This window comes from Mytilus trossulus, chromosome 4 (genome assembly GCF_036588685.1).
Source record: "Mytilus trossulus isolate FHL-02 chromosome 4, PNRI_Mtr1.1.1.hap1, whole genome shotgun sequence".
In the NCBI taxonomy this organism is placed as follows: Eukaryota; Metazoa; Mollusca; class Bivalvia; order Mytilida; family Mytilidae; genus Mytilus; species Mytilus trossulus.
The window spans coordinates 44,543,478-44,559,358 of NC_086376.1; the positions used below are offsets into that span (position 1 = coordinate 44,543,478).

At 31.9% G+C, this 15,881-nt stretch overlaps 1 protein-coding gene across 1 annotated transcript; it reads left to right on the forward strand.

Annotated features, from left to right (window-relative positions):
- The first annotated feature begins 3,089 nt into the window (after positions 1–3,089).
- On the forward strand, positions 3,090–14,283 carry LOC134716640 (ryncolin-4-like). Its single transcript, XM_063579650.1, has 10 exons — positions 3,090–3,102; positions 3,548–3,742; positions 3,846–3,976; positions 4,621–4,717; positions 5,346–5,510; positions 6,529–6,726; positions 10,171–10,314; positions 10,563–10,693; positions 11,120–11,215; positions 14,248–14,283. Exons 1-10 carry the CDS (start codon positions 3,090–3,092, stop codon positions 14,281–14,283), a joined length of 1,206 nt encoding a protein of 401 aa, XP_063435720.1.
- Positions 14,284–15,881: the final 1,598 nt, after the last annotated feature.

Genomic DNA, 15,881 nt, shown 5'->3' on the forward strand with positions numbered 1-15,881 from the left:
TTCTCGAATTATTGACAAAAGTTTGGATAAATTTGGTGGATGCAGCTGTTTCGCTCCAGGTTTCTGATTCGTATAAGAGTACATATTTGACATTGGTGGTAAATATCCTTAACTTTGTGCTAGATCTTAAAGCATTACTCCTCCAAACAGTTTTAAGCATTTTTCTTGCCGATATGTCTTCGTCTGTGTCTCCTGATGTACTGGCAATACTTCCAAGGTAGGTGAACTGTTAAGCATCTTCAGCAGTAGAGTCGTCAATCTTAAGACAATCTTGCTGGTTTGTATTTAGCCTCATTGATTCAGTTTTCTGCGCGTTGAAATTTATGCCTGTTTGTTTTGCTACTGTTTCCAGACTTTTGGTATGATGCTGTGCATCTTGAAAGCGATTGGATAGTGCACAAATGTCATCAACAAATTCAATGTCTTCAAGACGTATTGTGAGAGTCAATCCAATGCATTTCGGATCTTTGACGGCTGATTTATTTACCCAGTCAACTACAATTAGAAAACACAGAGGAGAGAAAAGACAACCTTGACGTACCCCAGTTGTAACAGAGAATGGTTCGGTCATAGTTCCACCATGTATAACTTAACAGGAAAAACCCAAATTTGTATAAGTAAACGTTATTTTGTTAATATTCACGTCACGAGGGCGCAAGTTCCATAGCAGGAAAGTCGCCTCCCAAAACGTCAATAATAATAATAATAATAATATTCACGTCTTTTTTTATTTTTGATATAGTTTTGTTTATGTTTGTCTGTAAAGACACCTTCTGAAATGGAATGAAAACTAACAATATTTTCTTACCCACCAATTTCTAAATGGAATAATCCTAGGTAAAGAAAAACTTTAAAGTATTCTATAAAGTTCGAATAGGCAATTAAAAAACTGAAGAGGTAGAATCAAGGTAGATAAAAATTTAACAATGTAAAATGGTCAATTAAATGTCCCTATTCTATTGTCAATTTTGAAATCAGTTTGAGCTATAGGTAAAGCTACACAATAACATCATAGATAAGCCATTGTAATACTTTTGAATTTTCACCAAAGGTGAATAGAAATCAAAACATCATATTTAGGATTTCTCAACCTTTACTGAGAGAGCTAATTTGATATTTGTTTGCTTTAGGATTTTTGGATCTTTAGTCAAACGAAGTTGGGGAAGGGATTTATGTTTCATCTGTCCACCATAAAGTTATAGTCAGTCTATCTAATTTAAACATGTATAATCATAGTGGATTTGGGAAACAAGTTATTGCAACTTGTAGTAATCTCTTTCAACTTTGTGGGGGCGAGTGTTGCCTTTGGAGCGGAATTAGCCTTCTCTTTTCGAAATCTACAAGGGTGTCTTCTACGTGCAAGAGATATCGCTCTCCCTTAACACGGTCAGCCATTTATTTGTCCCCCTCCACTTGACGATCATCTCAAGACCACACTCGCAAATGCTGTCAAGGGAGAGCCAGATCGAGGATCGAACCAGGAACCTTTGTGTTGGTAGTCCGATGCACTAACCACTACACAACCACTCCCCATCTATTTGTGGAAGTATAGGTTATAGTTCATGATATTTTTTGTTCATGCGTCTGTAAATCGAGGGTCCTAAAAAATGTGTCATCTTGAAATCAAATTCATTGATGAGAGTTTAGGTGAAAGTCTGCGTTTACTTCCATATCTGAAATGAGGAATACAAATATTTTGTCAGTAGACGCAACTCTGATAGTCACGAGTTTCAATATCAAGTCTTGAAAAAAAAAATTAAGATGATATTCCGTTTCATCAGCTGCACTTAAAAGATTTTCACATCAAATTATAATCCTGGTACCTTTGATAACTATTATCAACTTCTCAATTAAGTTATAACTTATAGTAGTAACATAACTTATTGAATTAGACCAGTTCTGTCAATTGAGGACTAAAATCAACTCAATATAAAGATTGTTTATATAATATTTTTCACTTTTTTCCACCAAAAACCTCCACATTTCCCGCCCAAACTTTTGGTGCGTGTAAAACACAACACCAGGTTATTTGGAACACTAATTTATTAATAAAAAAGAAGAAGTGGTATGATTGCCAATGAGACAACTACCCACAAAAAGACCAAAACGACACAAACATTAACAACTATAGGTCACCGTACGACCTTCAACAATGAGCAAAGCCCATACTGCATAGTCAGCTATAAAACACCCCGATTAGACAATGTATAACCATTCAAACGAGAAAACTAACGGCCTTATTTATGTAAAAAAAAATTGTACGAAAAACAAATATGTAACACATAAACAAACGACAACCACTGAATTACAGGCTCCTGACTTGGGACAGGCACATACAATAAATAATGTGGCGGGTTAAACATATTTAAGCCGCTCCATACCAGTGTCCATAACGGACGGTCACCTCTCAACAGTACAAACAATAGTTTGTATACAATTCTTTTGAATATAACAGTTTATCAAAATTTCTATAATAATATTATACTTATTGACAATAATAGTTTTTATAAAGATACAAAGATGAATACCTATCAAGCTGAATTTAATCTACATGTTTTTACCAATCTGAACAATTTATGGGGGCATTTGCGTATGTCCAGTTCATCAACTAATTGTCATTATAGCATGTGAGAATATGGCCAACTGTACTTATATGTACATGTAAGTTTAACCTTCAATGAAACAATCAGTCTAAAACTTATTTGTATGATTTTCTTGATATATATTTCATGTATTATTTAATTCAATGGATGTTATTAATCATATAAAGAAACCGATCATATTGTCAAACCTGCACCAATTAACTCTCTTGTAGTTATTGAAATTAGACTGCATTGTTGACAAGAGCCCACGTAGGACATACGTGTACCATCTTTACAATCATGATCTAACAATCAACCATTACACATAAAGTATAAAGTGTTCTAATCAATATGTATTATATGTGTTCTTGTATAAGCTGGAAGGAGTTGTAAGAGAGCTAAATGTACTTTGTTAACCAACTCTCTAATGTTGTATTTCAATAAACTTAACACAATCATTCAGCTTTATTCTAAACTTACAAAAGTATCCCTACAGCATATAAGGAAATGGAAAACAAAGGTAACTTGCCAAATATGTAACACATTGTTAAAAATCAATTCACAGTGCATGTATATAAACCATATTTTGATAAGGTTATCAAACTTAAAGGGAATCATTAAAAACACCAAGATGATTTTCTATACGACAATATTGCTAATTTTCTATACGGGAAACATGCTTTCACAAACATCACTAGGAAAGGACAACACATCTGGTAAACTATTCTTTATATCATGATACTATAGTTATTACTTTTAGATACGGTGAAAAGATATCATTGAACCATTTTTGTCTTAGTTTATTTACATCCATTATAAATTATAGTTAAGTTAGGAACTATTTCATCCGCTATTAATATCACAAACATGTTTTAGAGAACAACTACTGATATGATTGGGACCATTATACTATAAACTATTCTAATATATACTGAATCATTTTGTGAAATACCATTATTTTTTAGCTATTACATTTTACGGCGATGCAGCGAATAGAATTGTCGAGTTGCTCTCTAACAATATTGCGTCCAAAACAGTCACAGAAAAACCAAAAGAAATCAAAACAGTTGCAGAGAATCAAACAGAAATAAAAACAGTTACAGAGAAACCAAAAGTAACAACGGAACAAAATGACAAGGAATCCGAACTGACATGCAAAGGTATGAAATATATTTATATAATGAAATTCAAAAAAGCATATGTCTCAAGTAATTTGGTGCAGCATTGTCACGTTTATTAAAATAAATACATTGTTTTTTTCAGTAAAACGACCAACCGATTGCGGTGACCTGGACAAATCAACTTGTAAAAGTGGAATTTACCAGATCTTTCCTGGCAAAACATCTGGTTTCAATGTTTTCTGTGAAATGGAGAAACATGGTGGGGGTTGGACTGTGAGTTTAAAAGATTACTAGATGAAACGATGAGTTAATGAAGTATTCAATTAGCTAATCGTCGTGATATACGATTAGAAAGATTACATAAAACATTGTATATAATTCAAGTGTAAATACATTTCCCCAACCAAGTAGAAATTTTACATCTAGCAATTTATGTGTTATTTTTAAACTAGAATCTAAAAAAAAACAACACATTTTGTATATTTTTGTTTTTATAATTAATATTTCCAAGTAGCATAACTCTAACATTGACAGCGACAATACTGATATAAACCTAAGATATAAGTTTTATAAAAGCTGAAAGGAGTTGTAAAAGTGCTTAATGCACTTTGATAACCATTTCTCAAATGGTGTTTTTAAATGAACTTACCGCCATTATTCAGCTTTATTCTAAATTTACAAAAATATCTCCATTTATTTGATCATGTTAACAGCATATAAGGAAATAGAAAACGTAGGTTACTTGCCAAATAAGTAACACATTGTAAAATAAACCATTTAAAGAAATTCTTATTCTGTTTTTTCAATTAGCCTTGAAAGATTTTTAATTGTATTAAGATAATGATTTTCTTGGCATTGCTATTTTAAATGAATTATACGAATATAGGAACAAATTTGTTATAAACGGTTCATTTCAGGTTTTTCAACATAGAATGAACGGAAAGACACCATTCTATAGAGACTGGGCCTCTTATAAGCGAGGATTTGGTAACCAGAGTGAAGAATTTTGGTTGGGTAACACATTATATACATATATAGGGAGTTCTATCCGATACAGTTATTTTATTCATAAAGCTAACAAATCATAAAAACTGTTATTATACCTTTTCTAAATCAATACAATTGTATCATTATGTTGTTGTTGTTCAGTCATTGTGGACGCTTGGCATGTATTTTTATTCATTTATTCATTTAATTAGATTCTATTTATTTGAGTTTTGGAATAACATCAAAATGCTCATTTTAACTCCAGCACAATCCTGAAAGCGAAATTAATCATCAGTTTTCAAATAACTAAAATATTAGAAAAAAAGGATACGGGTTATCCATCCACGACACAAAATCAGTTTATGTACATCAAATACCAAACAAGAAGGAAAGAAACATCGCACTTTTAGTTGTCCCCTTTTCCGCATTGAAATCTTATCAACTTCTCCCAATGCTCCTGACCTTCGACATCACATGTAACTGTGTCAGAATTAATATATTTTTTATCTCAACCTTTTCATTCAGTAGATAAATAAAGCGTCCACAAAAGAACAACATAAAAGACCAGGTTTTAAATTGTTATAGTATGTTCGCGGCTACTGAGAAACCACCTTTGTTATTCAGTTCAGGTGCTTTTAATCTAAATTTACTTTAGGTAACGACCATCTGCATCAACTTACATCTCAAGGCAAATATAAACTGAGGATTGATATGAAAGACTTCGAAAACAACCGAAAGTATGCCCTGTATCAGAATTTCAGTTTTGGTAGCGAAAGTTCTTGTTATGTTTTGCGTATTAGTGGTTATTCTGGTGATGCAGGTAAGACGTTTGTATTTCTGTATGTCTAACCCTTTAACTTATTGGACTATATTTTTTTACCCTTATATTTATCAATTTTCTTCCTTACCTTAAATTGGTATGGAGGAAAACATTCATGACGAACTATTGAACATAATTTTGCAGATCTAAAGTCTATTGTTAAGTTCCAAATAAAATCTAAATAATATTCAAATGTCTGGGTTTTTTCATTTATTCTTTTGCCACATTTCCCTTTTTTTTCATAATATCTACATCAAGACACGAGTTGCACACACAAATAAAGTTTTTTTGAATGCATATTTGAGTCAATAATTCATTTGTTTAAATTAGAAAGAAAAAATATTCATTTACTCCTTTTTCCAAAAATTCTTTTTTCTTGTAAATGTATCAGCTACTTTTAGTATACACTATCGAAGTAAAGAACTTTAATGGATCTCAAAATATGAACAAAAATGTGACAATGAATAATGCAAGTTTTGCAACACCAACATCTATTTAACAAAATCAACACGGATTGTTAAGACTAATTTGCATCATCATGATGCACAATATCTGTTAATTCCAAAATATTTGTGAAAACTTTGATTAACTTTTTCATTTTATACTTTAGTAGTGCTGCACAAACTTAATGCGTTTACCCCCTTCTTTATTAATTTATTGTATCGTTTGGCATAACAATGCAATGCTTTCATAAGAAAGATCATGAATTTAGATAATTTCCATCGTATATATACCAAATCACAGTATACTTATACATGTATATGAAACAGAAACACATACAAAATGTATATTATATATATAAAACATCAAAAAACCTTAGTACAATATTCTATATTGTTAAAGCATAGACACACAACGTTCGATTTTTCAACAGATTGTTTATTGATATATTGTTAAAAAATGTTACATTTTGCATCCAAAAACATAGTTACATAATTTACAATGTCAATGTTGTTAGTCACTTCGATAAGATTTGAATATTCAAATTCAAATTCCAAAATGATATGTATATTTACAGGGGATTCGATGGCTTATCAGAACAGAATGAAATTCTCAACCAAAGATAAGGATAACGATAATTATAGAGGGTCATGTGCAGTGAAGTTCAAGGGCGCCTGGTGGTATAAAGGATGTCATTACAGCAACCTGAATGGACTCTATCTGAAAGGAAAACATAAATCATTTGCTGATGGCATCGAGTGGTACACCTGGAAGGGTTATCAATACTCGCTTAAAGAAACAGTCATGATGATCCGCAAAGCCTAGTTAGTTGAAATATGAATCATTAAAAAGATGCAAATCTTGATTTCGATTACTTTGTCTTTAAATTATTATGCATATCTCAGTCTTTTATTGGATTTCGGTTTCATAGTGTTTTTGCTTTTTCGTAGAATGTTTTAATTGTAGTTGTTTGTTCCCTTGTGCCGAGGTTTTATCTTATCGCAGATTTCAAAGATGCATTGCAGTCCAAATCGTCTTCATTATATTTTTTAGTTTTTCGACTTTAATTTGTGTCAAATCGTATCGGTAAAAGTTCCTGGTTCGTATTCCTGTATAACGTCATTATTACGTTGTTTGAACAAAAAACGTGTCAAGATATAATTAGCAACAAATATATCACATGCACATACTAACTATCTAACTGGAATATAAAGATTTCTGCTATATAATATACTTTTATTCAAACACTATATATATTTGCCCTTCTTTTAGTTTCATTAACTAATCAATTGAGAAAATGTATTGTACATACATATCATTCTGGAAGGAAAAATTCAAACGAGCACACTAACGGCCTAATTGATGTACAAAAAAAAAGAATGTCCTACGTTGTGCAATCCTTAATCGACGCTTCGTAGTTTGAATTTCATTTTTAAGTTCATTATTTTGTATGTCTAGCTTCCATATATAGAACGTCTTTGTATTTTTTTTCGAGAAGTATTGTTTCTGTCCAAGTATTTTTGCCTTTAGTTGTAACAATAGATTGGTTTTTTTTATAGATTGGGTTCGAAAGGTTTCCTGCATTGTTTATTATATTCTCTAAATGTTCAATTGCATCTGTTGTTGATTTAATTTCAGTTAGGGCTGTTATGTCATAGCCTCTTGGTATATATTTTTATCACATTTTATCCAGTCAGTACGTTTTTACTATTGTTGTTATCTGCCGTTGTTTACTTTTCAATGATCCTAAAAACTTCTGTTATGACACTAATGTGATCAGAAACATTTAGAGGCTCGATGTTTGATATACATACTATGAACTTTTTATTCTTCTCCGCTCTCTTGTGCATAATAAAGGCAACAGTAGTATACCGCTGTTCATCAGAAAATAATCTATCTAAAATGTTGGTTTAAAATAAAATAATTTTGTCGTTTAAAGTATATCAAAAAATATATTAGAACAATAACATAATGGCATTATAATAGAACAATAACATAATGGCATTATAATAGAACAATAACATAATGACAGGATCTTTAAAATTACAGAGCCACGTCAAATGTATCAAAGAAAAACAAAAATTCACACGTACAAAACACACCACCCAAATTGAAAGATAATACAAAAACATAGGGATGTATAAGTACCGACCCACGTAAAATGGATATCATAGAAAACAGAACAAACAGTTACTTAAAGTAATATCAATAATAGAACAAAGACATAAAAAAAGAACAATATAACAAGATGATAAACAACGTCAGTACACAGAATCTATGCATCAAGACCAACATATATTCTTTGTAAAGTTCAAACGGAATATTATTTATCAACAAGGTCAAGGTATCTTCCGAAAAACTTTTTTTTCAGAAAAAGGATAAGACACTGTTTGACATACCCCTGGCTCATCAACTTTCTGCTCAGACACTGGTGACCTTTTATAAAGTCTGAGTAGGAGTTTCAAGCTCTTGAATAGTACAGAAGTTGGGAAATGTATATTCCATATGCAGGTAAAGTTGGTATATTGCTACTAAGGTGGGGGAAATTGATAATTTCAAAATAAAAATCGTCTCGTTTGTCATAGTTTTTCGTACCGATACTGTGTGCGTCAAATTCGAGGTTTAAGTCTAAAAATGAGACAGTAAAAGCCATTCAGTGGTTGCTTGTAAATGTGGTTCATATGTGTTTCTAGTTTTATATATGTAGATCATACCGTTTGTCTTCCTGTTCCAATGCTTTTACCGTACTAGTCATTTTTGGGCCCTTTTAACTTGTTTTATGCTTTGAACCAAGCTTTCGTGTTCAAATTGTATTACTCCATGAAGAACAATTAAGGTCACACAAAAAGATGAGGCTCCTAAGAACAGACCGTCATATTGTGACACCAATAAAAACGAATTCAAACTTCATGTGCAAAAGAAAAAACATGTTGAAAAATACGGACATAAGTGAGTATACCTTGGTGAAAATCAAAAGATAAGTAAAACGATTATTTTTCGAAAACGTGACGTTTCAAAACGGCCAACTCAAGGTCGCATAACTAATATACGTCGTTTTGTAAAATATCCCTAGATATTAAGATTAACAAGACAAATACATGATATGAACCTATGTCGGTGAATTTTTACCGGAGCATAACTGATCCTTCGCCAATTCCGTTCAAACAAGTTAAGAAAACGTTCATGAAAATGCTCCTGTGTATATTGAGTCTTAGGCTTGTAAAATTTCAGACTATCGGCAAACCGAGAGTGGCTTTACATCAGATGCATAGATTGCGTACTCGCTACAACTAAATATTATGTAGACTAATAAAACAAATGTTTTTCTTAAAAAGGAGGCTTGAGAAAAAATGAAATTGTTAAAAAAAAGTATATGAACATAGTTATACAAACTAGCGATTAAGTTATAAAAAAAACATAAGCATCTTTTGTTTTAATTTTGTTTCAACAATGAGAAAAGCCCATACCACATAGTCAGCTATACAAGGCCCCGATAAGACAATGTAAACAATTCAAATGAGAAAACTAACGGCCTTATTTATGTAAAAAAATAAACGAAAAACAAATATAGAAATATAGAAAATTTTCTGATACTGTTTATCTCCTATTAAAACATGTCAGCATATCTATTTATCTTTGTCATGCTAACAAAATATTAGGAAATGTTTCAACTTGCCAAAACCTTGTTAAAATCAATTTACAGTACATGTATATAAACGATATCTCTTACAAAGTTAACAAACTTACGGAATGCACATTTTAGACATCAAGATGATTCTTTTAACGGTCATAACGCTAATTTTCTTTACGGGAAACTCTTTTGCTGAACCAACACCAGGAAAGGAGTGCGCATCTGGTATACTTTTTTTGTTTTATATAATTCTGCTTTAGATTATTTCTTAATAATAAATGAAAAGAGCGCATAATATATTGACAAGACAATCGCTCTTGAAACATTTTTTGCCTGAATTAGTTGACTGTTGAGCAAAAGAAAATGTATCATTTTTTTTTATGGATAAAGTTTAAATGAGAACTGGGAATTTTTTTTTGGACCTCTTTTAAGTTGGAGAATTTTGTTTCGTCAGTTTCATATTTATATGAAAACCTAGATATATGAAGCTGCGGTGTGAGTGCCAATGAGACAACTCTCCATCCAAATAACAATTTATAAAAGTAAACCATTATAGGTCATATGTATGATGAATTATTTCTGTTGTAGCGGTTACATTTTATGGTGAAACAGCTAATAAAGTCGTTGAGTTGCTTTCTGACAATTATGCATGCAAAACAGTCAAAGAAAAACCACCAAAGAAAATAGTAGATGAAGGCGAGGATGACGATGAACCCGATTCCTCATGCACAGGTATGAAATTTAAGCCACTCGTTTAATGTATTACATATTATCTGATCTAATGAGGTATTAAACATGTGTGTATTCTTTTCTCTGAGTGTTTTTTGGGATCAAGATTGGAAAAATTGACGCGTTTGATTAGTTATTTAATTCCAATTAAGACATCAAGCCAACTGATTTTTTCACTATACGTTATGAATAAAGATAGCAAGGGGCAAAAAATTTCTTATTTTTAATAGTAAAAAAGTATATATTTTCAGTTAAACGGCCAACCGATTGCGGTGACCTGGACAAATCAACTTGTAAAAGTGGAATTTACAAGATCTTTCCTGATAAAACATCTGGTTTCAAGGTTTTCTGTGAAATGAAGAAACATGGTGGGGGCTGGACTGTGAGTTTAAAGGGAATACTAGATGAAAAATTAAACAGATGTGTTAATGAATAAGAAAATTAATCAATCTTTTTTTTAAATATTGTAAAATAACAAACTACGATTCAATTTATATCACAGGGAGGAAGTTTGCATATTACTTCTTATATTTGTATTGCTTATCTCTAAAGAAGAACACATGTTTTCTTGCATTGTATTACATTATATTCCAATCATTACAAATAATGTCGTATTTTTCTTTTCTTATTATCATTTTTTTTATCACTATCATTTTTGGGTTTTATCTTTTTTTCATTAAATAAAAAAAGTTTTTGTAATTCAATGTTTGAAAAAATAATACATTCTCCATTGAGTTGCTATATTTCAAATGACCTATATGTCTTCATAAGTACATAAATTTAATTTGATATTTGCTGTTATTTTCAGGTTTTTCAACGTAGAATGAACGGAAAGACTATTTTTATAGAGACTGGGACACTTATAAAGAAGGATTTTGTAATCAGAATGAAGAATTTTGATTGGGTAATTAAACTTTTCACATCAATATATAGAAAGTTGAGTTCGTCTACTATACTGTCATTTCATACTCGGAGCTAACAAATGTAATAAAAAAGTTCCTAAGAATCGACAATGTTAAATGCTTTTCTTTACTGATTTTATCGTTCGTATTTAATGTGGCTTCTTTATTTTAATGTTAAAAAGTACGACATGTGTAAACATTGCACGTTTCTCTAACTTCTTTAGACAAGAAGCTCTGTGGTGTCTGTTTTAACTTAATGTTTCGTTTTTCAAGGAATTCAGCTTTGCTGTCAGATCTTGTGGTTTCTGTAAAATCTATTATATCATTTCTAGACATTGGTCGATTTAGAGCTTAACACATATAGTCTACATATGTTGCTGTGATAATGAAAAATATATACAATCTTCTTTTATTCATTGATTTAAATAATTTAGCAATCCATTGACAAAAAAGGCAACTAGATGGTCACATGCAGTCTTCAAAAACCAACAGGTGTTAAATTTAGCAGATGCGATCAAGCTTTGACATTATCAACTTATTCTTAGAAAAATGAATTGTCATTAAGAGTTCATACTAATTTAAATTTATATAGGTAACGACCATCTGCATCAACTTACCTCTCAAGGAAAATATAAACTAAGGATTGATATGGCAGACTTCGAAAACAACAAAAAGTTTGCCCTGTATGACAAGTTCGCCGTTGGTAGCGAAATTTCTGGTTATATCTTGGATGTAAGTGGTTATTCTACGGATTGTTTGTGTTATTGAAATTTGCTGTTACAAAATATTAGAAATTATTTTAAATTAAGGAATGTATCTCCCTCATGCAAAGCTCTGATTCCTTCCACGGATTTGGCTATACTTTTTGGTTCTTTTGGATTGTAACTCTTCATGTTTTATATAAGCTTTGGATTTCAAATATTTTGGCCACACGAGCATCACTAAAGAGACATGTATTGTCGAAATGCGCATCTGGTGCAAGAAAATTGGTACCGTTAATTTTATAAGCATGTGTTTAAACCTTCAAATTTTGAAGTTATAATCTATAACTCATACGTGTACTTGTTTTTCAACTGTTTTGACTTTCTGTTTCATGAAAGGTAAAATTTGTCTGGTGATTTAATATTTTGATAAAGTTTTGAGGATTTTAAGTCCACTTTGAATTCCAAAATTAAATCTTTACTACTCGAAAGAATGCCATTTAAAACGTGACATTCCCATCGTTCCCAAAATCTTACTGAATAGTATATGTTTTTTTTCTCACTAAAATAACTGAAGATCTAGGACATAAACAATATGTGAACTTATCATAGATACCAGGATTAAAAATGTTCCTAATATTTCAAACTGGTTTAAACTTAAATTCTGATGTGTTTTGTTTTTAAATGATATCTCAGAACCTCCGGTTAAAAAGGTGGAGCTGGCACACAGAGTTATTATTTTAATTCTGGAGGATTTTCCACCATCATACTTACCAAATATTTCAAATATTTTGGCCACGAGCATCACTGAAGAGACATGTGTTGTCTAAATGCGCATCTGGTGCAACAAAATTGGTACCGTTGATTTTATTACTACCACTGGGTCGATGCCTCTGCTGGTGGACTATTAGTCCCCGAGGGTATCAACAGCCCAGTAGCCAGTACTTCGGTACTGGCATGAAAATACGGATTTTTTTTTTGTGTCATTAAAATTTGCTGTTACAAAATATTAGAAATTATTATAAATTAAGGAATGTATCTCCCTCATGCAAAGCTCTAATTCCTTTCACGAATTTGGCTATACTTGTTGGACCTTTTGGATTATAGCTCTTCATCTTTTATATATGCTTTGGATTTCAAATAGTTTGGCCACGAGCATCACTGAAGAGACATGTGTTGTCTAAATGCGCATCTGGTGCAACAAAATTGGTACCGTTGATTTTATTACTACCACTGGGTCGATGCCTCTGCTGGTGGACTATTAGTCCCCGAGGGTATCAACAGCCCAGTAGCCAGTACTTCGGTACTGGCATGAAAATACGGATTTTTTTTTTGTGTCATTAAAATTTGCTGTTACAAAATATTAGAAATTATTATAAATTAAGGAATGTATCTCCCTCATGCAAAGCTCTAATTCCTTTCACGAATTTGGCTATACTTGTTGGACCTTTTGGATTATAGCTCTTCATCTTTTATATATGCTTTGGATTTCAAATAGTTTGGCCACGAGCATCACTGAAGAGACATGTGTTGTCTAAATGCGCATCTGGTGCAACAAAATTGGTACCGTTGATTTTATTACTACCACTGGGTCGATGCCTCTGCTGGTGGACTATTAGTCCCCGAGGGTATCAACAGCCCAGTAGCCAGTACTTCGGTACTGGCATGAAAATACGGATTTTTTTTGTGTCATTAAAATTTGCTGTTACAAAATATTAGAAATTATTATAAATTAAGGAATGTATCTCCCTCATGAAAAGCTCTAATTCCTTTCACGAATTTGGCTATACTTGTTGGACCTTTTGGATTATAGCTCTTCATCTTTTATATATGCTTTGGATTTCAAATATTTTGGCCACGAGCATCACTGAAGAGACATGTATTGTCGAAATGCGCATCTGGTGCAACAAAATTGGTACCGTTGATTTTATTACTACCACTGGGTCGATGCCTCTGCTGGTGGACTATTAGTCCCCGAGGGTATCACCAGCCCAGTAGCCAGTACTTCGGTACTGGCATGAAAATACGGATTTTTTGTGTCATTAAAATTTGCTGTAACAAAATATTAGAAATTATTATAAATTAAGGAATGTATCTCCCTCATGCAAAGCTCTGATTCCTTTCACGAATTTGGCTATACTTTTTGGACCTTTTGGATTATAGCTCTTCATCTTTTATATATGCTTTGGATTTCAAATATTTTGGCCACGAGCATCACTGAAGAGACATGTATTGTCGAAATGCGCATCTGGTGCAACAAAATTGGTACCGTTGATTTTATTACCACATTCACTTATTATAACTTGTTTTCAAAACATTTTTTTATGTATCAGGTTGGTGGTATAATGGATGTCACTACAGCAACCTGAATGGTTCCTATCTGAAAGGGAATCACAAATCATATGCTGATGGTGTGAATTGGTATCACTGGAAGGGTTATCACTACTCATTGAAAGAAACAGTCATGATGATCCACAATAGCTGAATATAAATGCTGACCAATAAATAACTCATATTTAATTGGTTTTTTTTCTATTCAAATCATTATGCAGAGTGTACCAGTCATTTTTGATAGTTTTTGTTGATACATTATTAGTGTCAATAGATCCCTACAGTTCAAATCGTTTTATCCATTTACATTTTTTTTTATTGGTATCTAACCTCATGGGTAAAACGAGTTCCTATTTCGTATTTTAAAGAATGCCAATGGTTTGGCAATCAAAGTCGATATATAAATGAAGCTTAATCTGGATTAAAAGGTTGTATTTTATTATATCTTATATATATGTAATTTCTTATTATCATATACCAATAAGGTATAAGTAGATGACGGTACGAGTATCGTACCTTTGTTGTCAGTTGAAACTTTAAACTATACTATAATGCTCTTCAACTGAGTACTTTTTTTGACATTTTTTACTTTTTTGTTATTTGAAGACACTAATGAGTCTTTTGTAGACAAAACGCACGTCTGGCGTGAATACAAATTGTCAATCCTGGTACCTATGATGAGTTCATTATGTTGTCACGAGAGGATCAAAACGAGAAACAAATAGACAAAGTACATGAAGTTTTAACCAAAGAAATGATTTGTGCACATTTTTAGTTTATGAAAAATTTCTGCAGAACCGGATTCCTTTACTAGGTGATAATTATATACTGTCACGGATTGCAATTACTTTTACCTAGCAGCTTAACCTGAAGCAGATTGACACATATTTAATAGTCTGATAATTTACGACTGTTTTCGATTAGACAATATTTAAAAACAAACTTTAAAAAAACAACCCAGGACTGCCTTCAATCAAAACAAAAACAATTTGTGTTATCAGGATTTAAGATTGATATCAAACCCCATGGGTGAGGTGAGTGCCTGATCCGTACTCTAAAGGATGTGTAATGTAAATGCAGTTATGAATTAAAAAAAATATAGACACTAGATGTTTTCTTTTTTACATGACGATTGAATAGCAACGTACTGTTTTAATGTAACATTCATATAGATAGTTCTTTTCAGACTGATTCCAAAAAAAAAATAATTATTCCTTGAATTTAAAAATACAATTAAAAAGCAACTTAAGGTGTATAAAGCTACGTTTGTTTACAGTTGATAGGACTTTTAAAGTGAACCCTAGAAACATTTGATATCCATGAACTTTTGTTTGAAATAAGGGAGATAATTTCCAAGTGAAAAAAGCTACTCCCCTTTATGATATGATAAAAGAGGGACGAAAGGTACCAAAGGGACAGTCAAACTCATAAATCTAAAACAAACTGACAACGCCATAGCTTAAAATGAAAAAGACTAACAGACAAACTATAGTACACATGACACAACATAGAAAACACAAGAATAAACAACACGAACCCCACCAAAAACTAGGGGGATCTCAGGTGCTCCGAAAGGGTAAGCAGATCCTGGTCCACATGTGACACCCGTCGTGTGACTTATGTAATTACAATTTCG